Source organism: Acinonyx jubatus, chromosome A2, assembly GCF_027475565.1.
Source record: "Acinonyx jubatus isolate Ajub_Pintada_27869175 chromosome A2, VMU_Ajub_asm_v1.0, whole genome shotgun sequence".
Lineage (NCBI taxonomy): Eukaryota > Metazoa > Chordata > Mammalia > Carnivora > Felidae > Acinonyx > Acinonyx jubatus.
Genome location: NC_069383.1, coordinates 28,697,498 through 28,718,909, shown reverse-complemented (window position 1 = coordinate 28,718,909; position 21,412 = coordinate 28,697,498). Strand labels below are relative to the sequence as shown.

The 21,412-nt window shown below is 38.9% G+C and overlaps 1 protein-coding gene across 15 annotated transcripts in view; it reads right to left on the bottom strand.

Moving 5' to 3' along the window:
• CADPS2 (calcium dependent secretion activator 2) overlaps positions 1-21,412 on the bottom strand; it is a 535,106-nt gene that overhangs the window by 403,170 nt on the left and 110,524 nt on the right. For all 15 annotated transcript variants that reach the window (XM_053218157.1, XM_053218160.1, XM_053218152.1 and 12 more), the window contains exon 2: positions 9,143-9,256. In XM_053218157.1, coding sequence (XP_053074132.1) covers positions 9,143-9,256 — 114 coding nt within the window. The remainder of the gene's footprint in view (positions 1-9,142; positions 9,257-21,412) is intronic.

Here is a 21,412-nt window from a genome sequence, read left to right as displayed (position 1 = left end):
AGAATGCTGGCCTGAAGTAAGCCATAGGTATTTCTGTTCTTTGTGGCTACCTGGCTTGGATTAAATTTCCAAATCACCAGCCAAACTGGAAAGCTGCACTAGGTCTACTAACCCATAGCCCATGGTAAAGATACAATATCGTTGTCTTAAAATGTAAACAACATTAAGAGTTAAGAGATAAAGGTCTAACCATGCCCTCTACCACAAATACGTTATATGAGCTTGAAAAACAAAGACAATTTCTTCTAAAAACATGTGAAGAGGAGGAAAATGGTCAAACCAGATTTGCTTCAAACATCACCTACCTTCAAACAACAAAATCATACAATCTATAGACTAACCCTTCTTCACCATGAAATGGATGCCATCAAGAAGGTAGGCAGGTCTACAAAACTCACTGACAGAGAGCATCAAGGAAGCTCCCCTGAACAGAAATAGGAATCTCAGACATGAAAACATTTTCCAGATTCTTACAGAATAGTTAATTGAAAATGCCATCCTTAGAATTTAAGAAAATGTGATGTGAAATAAAATGGCTAATATCAAAAATAGCAAACGCAATGTGATCCGCAGAGCTCAATGCAAATTTAAAACCTCACTTCTCATTACCGGTTACTGGATTTCATCTGTGAATGTGCTGACCTTTTTTTACACCCTCCTGCCACAGGCTGCCAATCTTGGTTTACTCAGCAATCGTCAATTCCCTATGAAAAAATAGGCCTTTTCCATGGCATTATTTCACATTGTAAAAGATTTTGACAGGTCAAACATCCCTTGGAATATGAAAAGTAAATCTTTCTATCCCAAAGTAAAATGATAAAGAAACTTTCATCAAAATATTTAAATGCAGGCCTGCTCAGCCTCTCTCTCCTTTTAGTTGGCACACGCTAGACAAAGGAACACTCAGGCTGTACAGGTTAACTCTAAAATAACGACAGTAATTACATAAAACAAGACAAAAATGCACTAAAACGCTCTCAGTTTTCACAAACCATTAAATATCTATACTTGTAATATGTGACAATGTTATCATTGAGGTGAAGATGGGGGGGTCAAGTATCAAGGTCAGAGATTAATAATCTCTATCCTCCAAACAGATCCCAGTCTTTCCATTGATCTTCACCTCCAGGGTTCTCATTCTAGTTCATAGGTCACTGTCACCTCTACCTGGACCACAACAGGCAATCCTTGAGGTCAACCTTTTAAAAAGCTCTACACACAGTGTGGGGCTTAAACTCATAACCCTGAGATTAAATGCCCTATGCTCTACTGCCTGATCCAGCCAGGCACTCCTGCACTTAATTTTTACGTAACAGGAACACATACCCCAATTTCCATGGAAGAAGCAGGCCGAAGTTCCTTGGTGTTCTGGACGAGAAAGATCGTTTTGCTTTGTCTTAATGTGTTTATCTAAGAATTCAAAACTATGGCTCAGGTATTTGTCTGAGGACAATAGTATCAAGCCATGCTCCTCTATTTGTTCTTTTCATTTTGGAGATGTAAGAGCACACAGGACAAAGAAAGGAAAAGTAGCAAGACACAAATTACCCTTCAGGGACTTGTGCAATTAGAAGCAGTCTGAGATCATCTTCCCCCTTCAGGCACAGCAGTGACAGGAGTTACACCAATATTAGCTACTGACAGAGCAAAGAAAGGCAGTAGCTGGAAGTATGATGGAAAGCACAGTCACAAGTGATTTTTGAAGAAGAAAATCCAAAGCTAACAAAATAGGGTATAGGTTCTACTCTGTATGTGAACAAGTCTTTCATTCCACCAGAACAGGAAATGAATCACTACTGGAGGTAAGGAAACGTTCAAAAAAAAAAAAAAAAAAAAAAAAAAAAAAAGATAAATGACCACAGCATAACAAAGGATTAATAGTTTTCTTGCTGCATAAAAAACACCCATAAACTCAGTATTTGACAGAATATCCAAATGGAAAAATGGACAAAGGATATGAACAGGTAATTCAAGAAATATGAATGACCAATAGAGACTGTCAAAACCACACTAGTAAAACAGAAATAAGTGAACCAAATAGCTGGCATTCATTTTATGGTAATACCAAGTGTGAAGGAAAAAACTGGCACTCTCTGGGTGCCTGGATGGCTCCGTCTGTGAAGCGTCCGACTTTGGCTCAAGTCCATGATCTCACAGTTCATCTGTTCGAGCCCCGTGTTGGGCTCTGTGCTGACAGCCTAGAGTCTAGAACCTGCTTCAGATTCTGTGTCTCCCTCTTTCTGCACCTTGCCTGCTTGTATGCACTCTCAAAAACAAACATTTTTAGGGGCGCCTGGGTGGCTCAGTCGGTTGGGCATCTGACTTCAGCTCAGGTCATGATCTCACAGTCTGTGAGTTCGAGCCCCGTGTCGGGCTGTGCTGACAGCTCAGAGCCTGGAGCCTGCTTCAGATTCTGTGTCTTCCTCTCTCTCTGCCCCTCCCCTACTCATGCTGTCTTTCTCTGTCTCAGAAATAAACACATTAAAAATAAACATTTTTTAAAAATGAGGCTCTCATTGTTTTTACCACAAGTTATTACTACTTTTGAGGGCAATTTAGTAACTGGTATGGAGAGTAAACAATGCTCATTTCAGATCATCCCATAATACCACCTGCAGAAATTTATCAAAAATAAATGAGTATGAATGACCATTTCAGTACTTTAATAGCTAAAAATGGAAAAAGCTGGAACATCTATTAAGAAAATTAAAAGATACATGGGTTTTATTTTTATCAATGGTGTATGTATTATGCACCTATTTAAAACCATGTTTATGGTGAACATTTGCTGTTAAAGAATGCTCATGACAGGGGTGCCTGGGTGGCTCAGTCAGTTAAGCATTCGACGACCGATGACTCTCAGTTTCAGCTCAGTTCATGATCTCACAGTTCATGAGTTTGAGCCCCGCACTGTGCTCCATGCTGTCAGCATGGAGCCTGCTTGGTATCCTCTCTCCCCTTCATTGCCTCCCCACTCCCTCTCAAAATAAACTTAAAAAAAAATACTCTTGACATAGTAGTACATAAGGAAATTCAAATGATTCCAGTTTCTTATGTATAAAAGAGAAACGCTAAACTGTTGAAAGGAGTTATTTACAGGTTTTGCAATTACAGGTGATAATTTGTTTTTTTTTTTTTAAATAGTACTATATTTTTTTTTTTTTACCAGTTTTAGGATAGCAAATTTTCCTGTTTAGTTTTTAATTCTCTAACATAAACATGTATTACTTCTACTCACAAGTGTTCTTCAATAAAGTAGACATTTTCTGAATCTAAGAATTTAAAAATGCATTTTAAATAAAAGTATGCTATAAAAGGGCGAAAATTAGAGCTCACTATATTTTGAGATGAAAGTAATTTTTCATTTTATATGAAATTTGAACAACACTGAAGAGAAATTTAAGTTAGTGAAAGAATTTTCATTTTTTCTTACTAGCAAGTAGAAATTTTGGAGAGCACATGGTGGTGGTCGTGATGGTGGGGGCAAGACTAACGTCAATATATTTTTGGCAATTTTTAAACACTAAATGCCCCTGTAACCCTCGTCCATTCTTCAGAACCAGAAGAGAACATAAACAAGTGGAAGTAATAGAAAAAATCACACCCTTTCTGAAAAGTTGTGAAGAAAACCAACCCACAAAGAAAAGCTCCAACATCTTGGTTTTTTTTTTTTTTTTTTTTTTTTTTACCTTCTCCCACACTAACAGAACTTGAAAGCTTGTTGGGCTGAAAGCAAGTAGTAAGCAATTTGTATACTCTTGGAAATTTCTGAGAAAAGCCATTTACTTTCCCACATATCTGTTATAAATCACACTGTCATTGGTTGTATTTGGATAAAGTCCACTTGAGTCTTGTGAAACAAGCATGTATCTGATGGGAAGAAGAAGTTGGAAAGTTTTATGTTGTAATAAAACTTATGTTTCCCCATTCCCAGAATCAGCTGAAGTTTCCTAAATTGAAAAGCAAAATGCAAAAAAAAAAGGCAAGAAAAAACAAATACATAGACTTAATATCCATTTATGCTCTCCTCCAGACAATAAGTTACCTGCAGCAGTTAAAAAAAATTAAAAAAATAAGAAAAAACAACAAAACAAAAAACCTGAAGAAAATTTCAATTAAAAAAAGCCCGGTAGAATCTAACAACCATTAGCAGTGACGAAATTATCAAGAGAATAAGTGCTAACTTTTATTAAGTAGCTATATACACTACGTGCCATTTTCCTCTTTCCCGTTCTGGTCCCTCTGTACCGTATGGCTGCCTCGTTAGGTGGTTTAGATGCCTGGATACAGTTTTCTAATTATGCTTAGCTTTATGGTGAGAGAGACTGGTGCGATTTCAAAAACAGACTTACTCTTAGTACTTCATAGGCCAGTATTTAAGCCAAACTTAAGACATCTTATTAAAATCGATGTGATAAAAATTATGTTGTCCAATAGGAATCATTACCTTCATAATATATAATTCTGTGTAAGTGACACACTGAATAGTATTCATGGTATTTATTAAAACAAAGACCTGAAGAAGCACACCCAAGAAGGCACCACATGAAATACCAAATCCCAATCCTGTCATGATCTAGTTGAAAGAAATTATCTTTTAAAGTAATGAATGTACCTTGAAGAAATGTGTATTTTGAGTCATATTAAGATCCAGTTGCTAAAAAGTAATGCAAACCAAATATCTGAAGTTACAAGCAAAACAAAAACCAGGCAGGTAACTCTGGTCTTTAAAAAAAATTAAAAATTAAAAATTACAAAAAAGATAAAACCAAGCTGGAAAAGATGCCATAAAAAATCACTAAATAGCATTTATGAAACTAAAAAAATAAAAATAAAGTCAGTAGCATACAGACTTTGGGAGAACTTTGGTTCACAAAGTATGAAGATGTACTATCAGTTTTATTGGTAATACACATTTATTAGGGTTTTTCATGCCTATCATACTTAGAAATGGCCATTGCAGCTAAAGGCTACAGAACCTAATAAATGAGAAAATTACTACTGATAAGATTAGTTGAAAACAATTATATATAGCAAACAACAAAGTATCTCTGAAAACAGACCTCAAAGGATGTGAGAAGCCAAAACATAGATCATAGAATCATAGAATACTAAGTTAGAACATGAAAATTCAACCAGACTTCTAAACTATCTGAAATCTGGTTTTTGGGGTTTTTTTTTAATTGGTTTTTGAGAGAGAGAGCATGAGCAGAAGAGGGGCAGAGAGAGGGAGACACAGAATCCAAAGGCTCTGAGCTGTAAACAAAGAGCTGGATGAGGGGCTCCAACTCAGGGACCATGAGATAATGACTTACAGTCAGAAGCTTAACCAACTGAGCCACCCAGGTGCCCAAGTAATTGCAACTTCTGAAGAACAAATCATGAATGAGAACATTTATAACCAAAGCAAATTCCATCGCAATACTGAAACAATACTCTTAGAAAAATACTGTTGTGCGGGAAAATAAGCAATTTCTACATAGAGAAATAGGTGCTACGATACTCCTTCACTTAGCCAACAAATAGCTGCTGAATGCATTTGTGTTCTACACACTGGGGATACAATGATGACCAGGACAAAAACAGATCCTTCAGGAAACACCTATTCTAGTAGTTGTAAGATCTAGTTCAACATGTTTCTCAAAATACAGTGAATTAAAATCTACTTCTAAAAAGCTTTAGGGGAGGGGTGCCTGGGGGGCTCAGTCTGTTGAGTGTCCATTTTCAGCTCAAGTCACAATCTCAAGGGTTGGTGGGTTCGAGCCCCACTTGGGGCTCTGTACTGACAGCTCGGAGCCTGCTTCGGATTCTGTGTCTCCCTCTCTCTGCCCATCCCCCACTCATGATGTATGTGTCTCCATCTCTCAAAAATGAATAAATGTTTAAAAAAAAAAAACTTTAGGGGAGGAGCAACTGGGCAGCTCAGTTGGTTAAGCATCTGGCTTTGGATTTTGGCTCAGGTCATGATCTCATGGTTCGTGAGAGAGCCCTGCCTAGGGCTCAACACTGACAGCTCAGAACCTGCTTGGGATTCTCTCTCTCCACCCCGCTCATTCTCTGCCCCTCCCCCACTTACACTGTCTCATGCTCAAAAAAAGAAAAAAGCTTTAATGGAAAGAGAGGTTTTAGTTGTGCTACTAATTAGCAATACAGATTTTGACACTTGTCAGTTTCATTTCTAAAATGAGATGAAGTCTGTTTAAAAGGTTTATTCAAGAATAAAAATAATTTTGGGGAGCGCCTGGGTAGCTCAGTCGGTGAGATGTCTGACTTCAGCTCAGGTCATGATCTCACAGTTCTGAGTTTGAGCCCCGCGTTTGGCTCTGTGCTGACAGCTCAGAGCCTGGTGCCTGCTTTGGCTTCTGTGTCTCCCTCTCTCTCTGCCCCTCCCCTGCTCATGCTCTGTCTCTGTCTCAAAAATAAAGAAAAACATTTTAAAAAAAATAAAGTATTTTTTGAAGTGCTTCACACATACTACCTGACACAGGTGTATTCAAAATGGCAACCGTGAAACAGCTCTATCAGAATGTTTCTGAACATCTAGGTTCAGGTTTAACCCAGATGCTTACCAGACAAGTCCTATAACATCTGTGAGATTTAGTTTCTAACCTCTCATTTGTGGGTAATATGTGTACTCTTTACTAGAGACACTGGAAGAAAAAATTAGGGATTTTTATTGAGCCATAAAAAATACCTCATAAAGGTACCAGAGGCTACCAGCACTGTTAGTCACAGCATATGTACAAAAATAGGACTTCTGAGGAAAAAAACTGCAAAGTTTTTTTTGCCGTATTTACCCCACAAAATACCCCTGTTGAAGAGTTTAAATACCAACTGTGTGCCACCTTGAGAATAACTCCCAAATGTAAATCAGGAATGCAGCCTCCATAAACACGATTAATATCACCAATCTTAACACGGCTTTGAGAGTTGCACAAAGGCAAGGTGGATACAGTCTCACGCTGGCTAGAAATAGTATCCAGAAGACTAGAAAATGCTTGGTCACCCAGTCCAACCACCTCTTCAGTTCTTGGGACTCTTTTTGCAACAATCCCAGAAAATCATCATCTAATTCCATTGTTTAGAAACGTAACAACTGCAGGAGAACCACCTGAGGAGCTTTGGTAAGGACAGATTCTGAAATTCTGACTCACAAAGTCCAGGGCAAAGTTCCAGGACCGGTTTGTGCAATATGCCTCCCAAGTGATGTGCAAGTGTAGCCAGAAGCTAGCCTCTGGTGATGCTGCTCTCACCAGCCATTCTGCATTTGGGGCGTGCAACAAAACTCTGATGTTAGGTTGGCATCTCCCCACTTTAGTTTCCACCTTAGGCTAGTTTTGCTGTTGGCTCCACAGACACCTAATCCATCTCCTGACTAAACATTTCTCACTTCTTGAAACAACCTACATGTGATATGTTCCAAACATGATAACCCTAAATTTGTCCACATCTTTATACAGGATACCAAGAGAACAAAATCCCCATGTAGGATACAATGAGGACACACTTTCATTACAATTCAATCTCTCCAGTGTCACAGCTTAAGTGTGCCTCTTGTCAAAGAGTGACCATATCACATTATGCTTTTTAATGTGCTTAATAACTTATTTTGGAATATACTTTACTTTGGAATAATTTCAGATTTACACGCAAATTGCAGATATAGTACTGCACGCTCTCACACACTCCCCTCACCCAGACTCAGTTTTTCCTAATGTTAACATAGCCAGTGGCCACACTACATTTCCCCAAACCAAAAATGAGCCGGTTGATTTTTTAAATTACATTAAAAAAAAATTTTAATGTTTGTTTATTCTTGAGACAGAGCACAAATGGGAGAGTGGCAGTGAGAAAGGGAGACACGGAATCCAAAGCAGGCTCCAGGGTCCAAGCCATCAGCACAAGAGCCCGACGTGGGGCTCGAACCCACAAACCGTGAGATCATGACACGAGCCGAAGTCGGACACTCAACCGACTGAGCCACCCAGGCACCCCATTTTTGTTTTTGTTTCTTTTTTAACACAAATTACTTTCCAGAACCTCCATTTCCTTCATCTTGAACACAGACCTTTGGCTATTCTTTCATTACATGAGGCTACTACTACAGGTCCTTATATTTCATATATATTTTATTTATTTATATATATTTATATATATTTCATATATCCTATACTTTAAGATATTTTGAGTCAAGATCCAGTTGGACACGTCATTGCTGTCATGAGATCCATGCCATACACACATTTGGTAAGCAAGACTTCCACACGTTCATACAACTCAACAAGGCCAAGTCTTGGGCTAATACAAACCTCCCTCAGGTGGCATGAGGGACCTCTGAACGCCTACCAGTAAATGACAAATGCAACCAATTATCTGTACATCCAGTGATTTTTCATGCAAAGATATTCCCTGCATCAGGCAAGTTCTGACCTACCGCATCTCCACATTTTCCTTTTACTAGTTCGCATGTTCTGCTTCTACAGCTAAAGATTTCGACTGTCTACACAGCAAAAGGAATGCATCCCCACCCCCACCAATGACTCTGAAATGCTTAGGATAAAAAGGGATTTCTCTAAATTTAATATCTACTGGCAACTCACTGAAGCAGTTAATGACCATGTGTGAAAACTGGTGCTCACAGGAAATCCACAGAGAATTCCTGATGAATCACAAACTAAAATCAGAATAAGCAAGGTGGTATTGGTAGTATTATTCCTCCAGGAAGAAAAAAGAATTCAGTTTATCCTATTGAAATTAGTACCAGCCTTAATTATAAAGCTTAGGGCACACAATGGTACAAGATAGTAATTTACTATTAAAATTCTGATTAAAAAGGATAATTTAGACATGTGGACCCAAAGATAGCTATACTCAACCTGTATCAATCACTGCCAGAAAATTTTTCTAAACAGTTTACTTCTCCTGAAAAGATGTGCATAATTTCCAATTCTGTTTATCTCTCCAAGCCAGGTTGTGGAATTAGAGTTTTTAAATTGTAAAATAAATTTGACAATGCTTTCAGGAAGGTTGCAAACTCACAGCCTTCCTATCATACCAGTGAGTTCCTTAAAATAGGAAAGCCATTTTTAAAAATCTTTCTAAGAAGCATCAAAATATCAAAAACAAAGCTCTTTAAACTTACCTCATAGTAACTCCGAACTGCATTGCAAAATGCTTCATCAGCCACAATTTGAGTTTCTCCGTTGAGGAAGGCCTGGAACCTTTCTTTCAGTAACTGCAATTGTTGCTTGTTAAGCTAGAAGAAAAAGAGGGAATTAGCTGAAAAATCAGCCAATCTGAGAAATGTGACAATTCATAAAAATTTTAATAGCCAGAAGTTAGATCTGACACCTAGAATTAGCTCTTTGTTAAAAAAAAAAAAAAAAAAAAAAAAAAGCTAACAACTCCTACTACTTATACTATGGCTCAATTTTAAAACATTTCCAATTCACTTCCCCATACTCTGGAATCCTAACATTGCAAGGTGATACAAGTTTCTATGCCAGATGGAGCTCCTAGGTTTACTACCCTGGTCTCTTTGTAGAAACAGGTAAAATCTAAAGTTCGGATGAGAAATGAACTGTTGTGCAAAATTGCCAGCTGTCAGAGCAGAGAGAACGAGGGTCCTTGGAAGTGAGTGAACAACAGCCACCTTAGATGAAGACTAACTGGAAGACTGCAAAGGACAGAGGACCCTCAGAAAGTATCCTCTGGAAAGAACATTTTTTGGATGGCACAAATTTGAATTCCATGAACATATCTCAATGCTTGAGGGGAGATAAAGAATTGATTGGAAGACAAATCCAGAGAACAGAGAGGCAACAGGCAGACAGAGCATGCCTTATAGAAGCATACCAAGCAAGAGCTATACGCCACAGAGGGGAGTTCAAGTTCACAGCCAGATTTCCTCACCCTGGGTCTGGCTGCCATAATGATTACTAAAGGTGTGTGGGACATGAACCATGACTTACCAACTATGTCCTATAGTCGTCAGTGACAAGCAGAGTCAGCTGTTTGTAGGGCTCAAGGCAATAGGAGACTCAGGAGCCCGTTATTAAAAATTGAAGGATTTCAAGACAGTAGTAACAGCACTTTCCACCAAGCATGGGCCCTTTGAAGCATGGAGCCCTGTACAACTGCCCCTGAAGCCAGCCCAGAATACAGGGCACAGACTTCACTAGAGGTGGGGCACAGTAGGTCCCACAGCAGTTGAAAGTGCTTATCTGCTGAGAGAACAGTCTTGCAGGGGAAAAAAAAAACAAAAACAAAAAAAACAAAAAAAACCCACAATGCCAACATACATAAGGAACAGGAAAAAGTGATCTTTCCATTTCATTCATTCCTCATCAGACTATTAAAGAACTCATTCCAGTTCTGGATTCTACAGAGAGATATGAAACATTTAGAAATATGCTAAAGATAAAATGATTAAAAAAGGATTAGGAAGGAAGGCTAAATAAACTGCAACGATTTGGCTTCCAAAAGAAGGCTGATGTGCCCTAAGTTTAAATCTGTTCAAAAGGCTTATTAAGATGCCATTCCAATAGGAAAGACAAGCGCTTTCAAAAGAAAGGGGGTTTTATTCAGGAATCTAACAAATAAGACAGTTTCTAGAGAAAATGCTGCTGGTAGTGACAGACTTACACAGAAACGTCCTATTGTACCCCAGCGTAAGAAACCTCTTGCCCTGAGCAGCAGAGAAGAAATACCACTCCATTTTTTTTTAAACCTTATCTCCTTCATTTTAGGGAAAGCTAAACCAAGCTCAAATGCAGAACTATCACCATTATATTACACTTTCCGCTTTATAACATAAGGAAAATCAAAGCAGGGACCTTTTGTGTGTAAGTACTGGCAAGGAAAATGGAGTCCACGACTTCAGCTCTTGAAGCATGGCTCACACAAAAGGACCAGCTGGAAACAGGACAGCAGTTGTTGAGAGCACATTAGCTGCCAAGCCCACGAACTGCCAGCAAGGGCTTCAACTTGCAAACCAAGTGTCCAGGTAACACAATGAACATGGAAAAATGTGCAAATGACAACGAACTGGAAGAGATCTTACTGAGCTTTCTCCCCCATCTCCCTCATTTGAGATATATATATTTTATGTATTTTATACATTTATACACACCCATTTTATACACACATTATATATATATATATATATAAAGTAAATAGCTTTCAAAAACTGGAGACTTCTTCATTCAATTGTCTTATCAGATGCATTTTGTTCTTTACAGTGTTTATTGTGCCATTGTACCAATGAGTTACTTCTTTTGGGGGATTACGGCATGGAAAATTCATGAATACCAATTAGGTACATGATATCTGAGAAAACAGTCTTCTTAGAAACTCCAACACCATTGGTATAGTTCATAAACAGGCCAGAGGCATCTAGCTAAATATCCAACTTCAACTTTTTTTTAACAATTACTGCAGTTACATTTAAGACCTAAAATGACAGCCACCATTACAGTAATATATATAAAAAAAAAAAGTCAATAAAGTACTTTTTTAGTATAGAAGTCTATATTTCCACAAAAGATACGGAGGGGAAAAAAGGAAATTAAATTTAAAATCTAGCAGCAGAGATAGCTGTTTAGAAAGTAGAGTTCCCTAAAATCTATTTGCATTATCAAAATAAATATTACACATCAACAGATAAAGACTAATGGAATAAACCAAAGAATTAGGTCTAAGTACACTCAAAAGATGGTCTATTTAATGAATGGGGTTACAATAAGTGGGTAGCCAAACAGAAAAAAATTAAATTGTATCATCACACACACTGTTACAGTCCAAATTAAAACTTTTAACATAAAAACATGAAAACGTAGACGTGCATGAAGAAGAAAATTCTTTTAAACACTAGCATGTGAAAAGATCTTTCTAACCATGAATGCAAATCTGCAAGTCATAAATTTAATTACAAATACACTAAACATAAATTCTCCCTGGCAAAAAAATCATAGGCAAAAAAGTTAGAAAAAGACCAATGAGGGGTGAGGAAAATACATGTAACTCCTATCTTAAAGAGCTAATTTCCAAACACAAATCCCAGACACTGTAAGAATCTGACAACAGAGAAACAGACCAAATGGATATATCCAGAGAAATGACTCTTAAGCTATGAAAAAGCATGCCTAACTTCATTCATAATAAGTAAAATGCAAATTAGATCTACATGACAGAGGAAGGATTCTGGGAAGATGGTGGAGTGGGAAGCACCAGAAATCTCTCCCACCTAGCCTACAATTGCATTGGCAGTTTCTGTCTGATATAAATATTTTGGAATTCTGGAGTCTACTGAGGGCTTGCAACTTACAGGGGAAAACTTGAATGTAAATTGTGTTTAATTCGGGCCAATTTTAGCTTCTAGCACAGTAGCAGCTGGTCATCCCCCACCCCTCCACTCAGTGGCAGCAAAAAGCAGAAAAAAGCTAACAGCCTAAATTTTCATAAATAGAGGGCTAATAAATGCTATATCCAAACAGTGGCAATACTATTTGCTCTATAAAAAGAAAAAAGTTCTCTTCTGTATGGATATGAAAAGATCTGCAAAATATCTTGGGGGAAGGAAGCTAGTTATAGAACAGGGTATAAAAATAAGCCACCACTCCCATTGAAAAGGGGAAAAATTAGAACACGCATGTGAATATGTTTCCACACGCAGATGGAAACTAGAGAAGGATGGCTATGGGCACTGGACAGATGGAAAAAAAGTAAAAAAAGACTTTTCAACCTATACTGCTATATTTATTTTAGATTTTAACTCATAGGACTCTTCACTCAAATTTTAATTTAGATTTAAAATAAGCTATGAGAGCAACTTTCCACATGTTTTAACACAGAACAATTACAATCCATTGCATATAGTTTAGATCTCATCATCCTGCAGGGAGACTGGACAACAGATGACCTGATTTTTCAGTTCTACTTTCAAGTGAAAGATTTGAACTTGACAGTCCCACTTTTTTTGTTGTTGTTGATTTTTGGGTTTTTGGGTTTTGGGTCTAACATCTCTAGACCAGGAAAAAAAAAAAAACAACAACAAACTCAGAATAAAACTGTAGCAGTCATCTTATTTAATATTCTGATCAATGCGTTAAACTTTACAAAATCCCTATGAAGTCATCTCTCAGCCTCCCTTGGAGTCTATTAAAGCTAACACACACCTTCATTGCCTCACAATGAAGCCTATACAAATTTTCAAGAATTGAAATTTGCTTCCCTTCCCTTAGGACTTTCACACAATCCTAGTTCTAGCACCAGGACAAAACAGACTAAACATTACTTTCTTCAACATAGCTGTTCAGGAGCTGGAAAACAGGTACTGGCTTATTTGTGAGTCTTTGCCTTTCCAGGATAAAGTCTGCCAGTTCCCCAACACCCTAAAGGTTTCTTCATAAATTAAACATTCAACCATTAAATAGAAGTTCATTATAGGTAAGTATAAAAAAAGCACATTGGAAGATGTAACATACAAACAGAGCTCATAACAATAGTAATGTCCGTCTTAAAAATACTGAGCCAACTGATCATAATTCTCCTAAGACAGTGTGGGCAACACAGAAGGGGGGGACCACTTCCCACATTCTAATCACTCTTAATTCAAACCAAAAACAAATGAACTCTTCTTGGCAGTCACATCAACTGACTCACATCATGCTTATAAACAAAAATTTCTATAACATTCTTACCTGCGTTTCATTAAGCCATGTTTCATCTTGCTAGATTTGGTCTACTATTCCAGTTGATTAATATTTTATTAGAATTCTAATTCCTTCACCCAATGACCAAATAACACTCCTAGCTTTATGTCCACTAACATAAGGTGGTATCTGTAGTCTTCAACTGGGGGAGTCATTTTAAGAAACCTTCCGCTGAGGATTAAGAAACAGGAAACCTGTCATTACATGGATTCACCCAAGTTTGACACAATCGATTAACATTCTTCAGGGTAGCTGACTTTATTAGGATTCATCCTATATTTCAGTTTTGTCCATATACTGCCTTCACAAGAGTATACTTACCAATGAATGCATAACGTTTTTCAAATAGAGAAAACTCTGATGCAAAAATTATCCAACGGGAATTTTTAGAGAGCTTTTTATATGAAATTAAATTGCAGAAACTAGAACATAAATATCCTTGCAAATATCTAAATACAGCCAAGAGATTAGGCTTATAAACAGAACATTCTGAATACTGACAGCAAAAGCTAAGTTTTACGACTTCTGGCTGGCAGTGATAATTTATCCATAACAACTGCCACAGAAAAAACAATTTTCAAAGTTCAGATATGTTTTATGTTTCTTAGGTGTTTTTTTCCTTCATTTTCAAATTAGATTCTAGCATTTTCACTCTAAGTCATGACCAACTGAAGACTTACATCAGCATCTTGACTACAGCAGGAAACCAGCCATTTATGTTAGTCAGGAATTTGGGAATGCAGCAAGCACTGCTGTGCAAAGCCTGTCCTGACCTGTGCTCCCCATCAAGAGCCTTCACACTCATGGTGGGGCTGTATGACATCCACATAAAAGTGACCACAGATTCCAAAGCAAAGTGGCAGGTGACTAGTGGGTATGGTACCTCCCTCTAGGATTGGAGAATGGGTCACAGTGTATGCATACCTCAAAGAGATACTAACAAATATTTTTCAAGAAAATGAAAGGATTTACTCCAGGCACAGATGGTCTCTGAAATACACAAGCATAGCTTTAATGCCTATTAGTGAGATATACTAAAAGATATTAACAGAAGACGACTAAAGTAGAGATGCTATTTTCATTTTTCCCTCCCTACCAACATTCTGGCAGTCAAAAAGATCTACACAAAACCATTGGGGCGAGGCGCCTAGGGTGACTCAGTCAGATAAGCATCCCACTCTTGGTTTTCGCTCAGGTCTTGGTCTCGGGTCCTGAGATCCACTGCAGTGACAGGGTCTGTGCTGGACATGGCGTCTGGATGAGATTTGATCTCCCTGTTCCTCTGCCCCTCCCCCACTCGTATGCACACTCTCTCTCCAAAAAAAAAAAAAAAAAAAAAAGACACTATTAGGGCAAAATAATCCACACCTTCCATGTTTCCAAAACCACAAACCTCTCCAAACTGCCTATCAGTAGAAAAACAGAGGGACTGTGGCCAGGTCTCGTAAGTTATAAAGCCCGTGGAAGGCATTGCTATTAGTTTCCTAGCCAAATAACTTTTCTTGCCCCCTTCTGTAAGCACAGATATTTGGAACAGTGAATACTCCTAGCTAAGACTACAAACAACAGCTTCATCTAGTATTTCCAAGTTAAGGCTTAAGAGATGTAAGCAAGTGTGTGCAACTTGCAGGATACCCTAAAAGGTAGCTGAAAAGCCAATTTTTATCTCTTTCCTCTTTTCCTATTGACTGGAATTTGAGGTGTTTGCAGTAACTCTCAGGTTGGCCCGTAAAAATGGTGGAAGATAGAAAGAGCCTGATGCCCTTTTTGATGTGGAAGAGCCACTGTAACCCTGGACCATCTACACCCCAATTTCCTTTATGTAAAAGGGAAATAAGCCTCTATATACCGATCACTCTTATCTAGAGTTCATTATCAATATAGCAATGAAACAAATCCTAACTGATACAAATCCCGGTGAGATACCCAACCAGGGTGAAAATGCCATCCCTTGCTGGTAAGGTTATCTTAGTTCTGAAATAGAATATTCATTCCATATGTTATTTTATGTAAAAACAAACAAACAAAAAACCATCTAGTAAACTTCACCCCATGAACAGTGAAGCCTAGGGTTTAAGTGCCTGATGGAGGCTAAAAATAAAGCTATCTGCCAGACTGAATTCTATTGTCCACAGTATTGAAAGTGGGTATTAAAAAGCCCCAAATCTGCTTTAAAACATTTTATAATGAAATGTATACAGTCATGAGTTGAAAGAGCAAAATCCCTCTGAATAGACAGGCTGCAGGCTAGTCTTAGCCACTAAGTGAACTACTTCTATCCCCATTCTCACTGGCCTCCTAAGTCAAATTCAAGCCTCAGCAAAATTACATGCCATGATGGGATTGGAGGGTGTAGGGGGATGCTAGTAAATACTGGACCTAGACAAGTTAAATCCATGAATTCCATCAATTTCCTTGTTGCACTAAACACATTCCACACGTGTTTCATTCAATCTTCCTTAGTCTCCTATAAAGTGTTCATCTTCATTTTACACATGAGGAAATTAAGCCCAAAGAAGTTAAGCACTTTGCCTAACTTCACATCTGATAAAGGGGCAGGGGAAGAATGTAAACCAGTATCCTGGTCTAAAGCCTATATTCTTTCTAATCACCATACTGTTTTTGCTCAGTCACTCTCCACCCCCCCCCCACCCCCAACCAGTTAAGAGGTGTTTATCACTGTCCATTGTGTCACAGGTAGCTTGTATGTTTTCTTTTGCTTATTAAAGTCTCCCCACTAGAATAAAATCCACATCAGGATAAGAACATGATTTTAACACACAGAACATGTTTGTTTTTTTTAAGAATGAACAAATGAACAAACATATACCAGCCGCTATGACACTATTCCTTACCAGGACAGCTACATCCTCCACTCTCACGCTCACCTACCCCCACAAAAATGTTGGCTTATCATGCAATCATAACACCTCAAGACTACTTCAATCCATCACAACAGATCAGACAACAGCTTATCAGACAGGTTCACCTACTCATTAACAAGGTTTTACATGACAAACGACAGTAATAAAGATAACAGGCTGCAGTGCCCGACTGCCTTTGTTTCCAGGATCCCCCACAATTTGTAGGCTCTTCAGGTCACTTACCCTCAAGGTCTCCAGTTCCTTATCTACACAATGAGGATGGTAGCAATCTACAATAAGGCTGTTCCCAGTAATGGGGAAAAACTGCTTAACACACATTAAACGCTTTGAACTGTTACCTATTATTTTAGAAATACATGGGGATTTTGTTTCCACAGTGGCAGAGACCAGAGACAAAAACCAATCTTAAGATGGATGCAGATGGACCATTAAAAATAGACTGCCCAGAGCTATGCTGTCCAGTACATAACCACACCTGGCCACCAAGCAACTAAAATGTGGCTGGTCCAAGTTGACATGTGGTCCAAGAGTCTAAAACACATACAAGATTTCAAACAGTACAATAAAAAATATGAACCATCTCACCAATACTTGCATATCGGTTATATATTGAAAGACATTTTGTATATACAGAATGACTTATTAAAATGACCTTCATCTGTTTTTAAAGCACCACTGGAAAATTTTAAGTTACTTACACGGCTCCCATTTTAGTTCAATCAGACACACTGGTAGAAAGAAATGTGTGTGATGGTCAGGTGTTCATTGATGACAGATGAACAAGTCCATGCTACATCCTGCCAAATAGCAGACCCCCAGTACGTGGCTTGTGGCAGTCTTAGGGTATGACTGATTCAGAAGAACACAAGAGCCTAAAAGGCAAAAAACTTAAGTATTTGTCTAGTGTTTTTTCACTGTCAAAGAGCAAAGTAGGTATTATTAGTCATATTTTAGATGAGAAAACAGTCTTAAAGGTTAAGGTACATAACCCGTTAGGTCACAGAAGCAAGATCATAATCTAGGTATCCTGAATCCAAGTCTATGAGTTGTATTTTATCCCTACATGCTGCCTATCCCACTGACATGTTGTTTGACTCTAAGTCTCCATTCAGTTTATCTTACCAAAGACAACCAAGTGTGCAGTTATTCAATAAGACTTTCATATTCCTGAACATGAATATAGGTTAAGAGAGCCAACTGCCAAATTTTGTTGGTCATTATCTTTCGACAATCTGCTTTAGGACCTTCTTACTCATTAGAGCATCAGTTTCACCCATGATTCAGAAGGAGATGGACCTATGAACACCTTTAATGGTCCCAAATAATAGCAGCTCATCACAAGCAAATGCAAACTAATCGTGAGGATATTTTTTTTATCTGCCCACTTGACAGATAGCTGGTAAAATACGGTTTCTCGGTAGGTCTATGGAAGTGTTTTTGGAAGAGATGAAGATTTGATTCAGTACACTGAATAAAGAGATCCACCCTCACCAGTATGAGCAGGTATCATCTGATTCACTGAGAGCCTGAATAGAAACAAGCTGATAAAAGGTGAATTCTCTCTCTTCTTGAGCTGTGACATCCATCTTTTCCTGCTCTTAAACATCACGGCTCCTGGTTCTTGGGCCTTTGGACTCACTGAACATACCAACTTTCCTGGCCCTGCAGCTTACGGAGGGAAGATTATGGGACTTCTCAGCCTTCATAATTGTGTGAGCCAATTCCTGTAACAAATCCCATAGATATATATAGATATACTATGAGCTCTACTTCTCTAGAGAACCCTGACTAATATGCCAATTATAATAACAGCCTTAACGATCTGTTGGAATCAAGCAAGTCAGAGATGACTATGAGTATACAAGACTTCCCAAAAGACATCTTGGAGATGAACTAGGTTAGAAAGGCAGAAAATAGGAAGTAGTCCAGCACATGTTCAGTCACCTCACCACCTGCAAAGTCAGAAGCAGTCCTGTCTTCCTACAAATAAGTCTAGTAGACCATGTCAAGGGAGATAAGGGGATTGCCCTTTTTAAACAATAGGACTTCCCCTTGAACACCCCTGATAAACATGTAATTAATACCTAGGAATAGCTAATACTAATTGACCACTTACCACATAGTAAGCACATTTCTAACCTCTTTACAAGGGTTATTCCAAGCACCCATGAGGTAGGTTCCTTGTGTCAAATATGAAGCTAAGACCCAGATAAGAAAGACCCAACTCACATAATTTGGAGGCAGAGTCAGGTGCATCTGACTAGCACACTCTTAGCCACTGGCTACCTTTTGAGTTTCTTCTTGAGCAAATCATTCTTCATACCAGTGTCAAGATACAAGACCATCAGAGCCTGGCAAAGCCATCACAAGATTTGATCAGCCTGGCAAGTTGAGTAAAAGCTTTTTTTTTTTTTTTTTGGAGAGAGAGCACGAGCAGGGGAGGAGCAGAGAGAGAGGGAGAGACAGAATTTGAAGCAGGCTCCAGGCTCTGAGCTGTCAGCACAGAGCCTGACGTGGGGCTCGAACTCAGACTGTGAGATCATGACCTGAGCCGAAGTCAGACATTCAACCAACTGAGCTACCCAGGCGCCCCTTAAAAGCTCTTCTCTTTCCCTCCGTATCATTATCCCACCATGCTTGTTCAACACAGGTTAGTCCACTCTGCCTAGATTTCCTTTCTCCCTTTAGAAAGGAACCCAAACAAAACCTCCAAGAAACCTTCTGTGTACCCTATCATTTGCATAGCATGGTTTTCTCCTCACTCGAGTACACATTCCTTACACAGGGATGTCAGTCATCTATGTATCCCCATTCCCGCTAAGTACAGTGTTTGCTGATACAAAGTCATCAACACTGGAAAAAAATCTAGAGTGGAAGAGGAGATCATAATGCACTACACTGCTTTTCTGGGCATGTATCCTGTCACAACCATTGGCAAAGGACACTAGCAGGGCGCCTGGGTGGCTCAGTCGGCTGAGCGTCCGACTTCAGCTCAGGTCATGATCTCACCATGCATCGGGCTCTGCGCTGACAGCTCAGAGCCTGGGGCCTGCTTCAGATTCTGTGTCTCCCTCCCTCTCTCTGCCCCTCCCCACTCGTGCCACATCTGTCTCTCAAAAATAAGCATTAAAAAAAAAAAAAAAAGACACTACCAGTGACATAACTGAATGAGGAGTAGGGGACAGCCTTAAAATTCCAGGACTGTGTGTTGTCTAAGTAAGCATGGTCAGACTCAGTGAGGACCTAAGAAATACCAAAGTCTTTCTTTGCTGAGCTGCAGTGTGAGTAGTTCTGTTTTGCAGAGAATATTGTTCTCCGGCAGGAAGAACTCTGTGCCTTGGTACCATCTGGTATTTCATGGCAAAGTTCCGTATGCTGAAGAAACAGAGATTTTATATTCGTCACAAAGAATTTGGACAGACTCTGCTGCAGACAACTGTGTACTTGTCTAAAAGCTTAAACAAGCTGACCAGCTCCAAGCCACACAATGGCCTTTTCCAGGAGCTAATAAGTGCTCTGGGATAGCTGCTTTTAAAAGAAAATAGGATATACATTTGCTTTCCCCAGAAATGTTTGAAGTTTTTGCTTTCTTTCTAAAACAGATACATCATGGATGAGCAAAGGCTATCTGTTAAAAAAAAAAAAAGGGGGGGGGGGAGGAGGAAACTTTCAGCTTGTCATCTTGGTTGACCCATCCCTGACACACCCAGTGGGGCCAACCCCAGTGAGAGAATATCCTCTTTAACTCCTTTAATTTGGTAAGAGTGCATTAGACTGAAAGTTACACAAGCTCCAACTCAAAAGGGCCTATTAGACAAAATAGGGGTTTATCATCGCACATCTCAAGACAAGAGGGTTCCAGATCAGTTAACTAAGTCACTCAACGAAGTTATCAAGGGTTTAGTAGGCCTCTTACATCTAGGTATATCCCTCCATGTGCTGGTTTGTCCTCCAGCTTCCCTGCCTCCAAAGAAACCCATGTTCACTCTATCAAGGCATCCTCCAAATCACAAAAAGTAAACATTAAAGAAAGTGTTTTTACTCTGAGCGGGGGGCGGGGGGGGGGGGGGGGGTAGAGACAACTTTCCCAGAATCAGCACACCCTTACATGTAGTATTTCTACCTACATGTTACTATCCAGTAAGGATTCATGGATCTATTCCTGAAGAAATCCCTGAAGTAAGGGAAGGGGTAGTATCACGATGGACGGATCCAGAGTCAGTCACCCTGAGGATTCCAGAGGAATCCAGTCATTCCCGCACAATGGGGGTCTGATATCTGAATAAATCCAAGGGTCTGGTTAGGGAAGAACTGTAGCTACAGAAGGACTATGATGTAGGCCAACTAGAACTGTCATTCTTCCTGACCTTTCCGAAAAGGAGGCTTGGAATGGAAAGATGCAGAGAAGAGATAAAGCCTTCTATGTTCAAATGCCTGGCTAATTTCCCTAACACATAAAGTCCTAGTGTGTACCTCAAACAGAAATCTTAGCAGCAACTTTAAGAATTTAACCCCTGTTGATAACTGCAAAGATCACATTACTACTCCTTTCAAGAGAACAATCTACCAGAATTTTAGCCAGTAAAGCATGCTATACTACCTCAACTTCAGGGCTTAACATTTGTTATCAGCAAATTCAAGGATTGGTGAAAATTAAACAGTTTAAAAAAAAACACACACACAAAATCCCCCCAAAAACCTCTTCAAGATTAGCATTAAAAGAACTGAACACATAGACTGGGATGACATGTGCTTTAGATTTTTAGATTTTAAAAGCAATTTTCAATTCATGTGCAGAATGCTGCTGGTAGATAA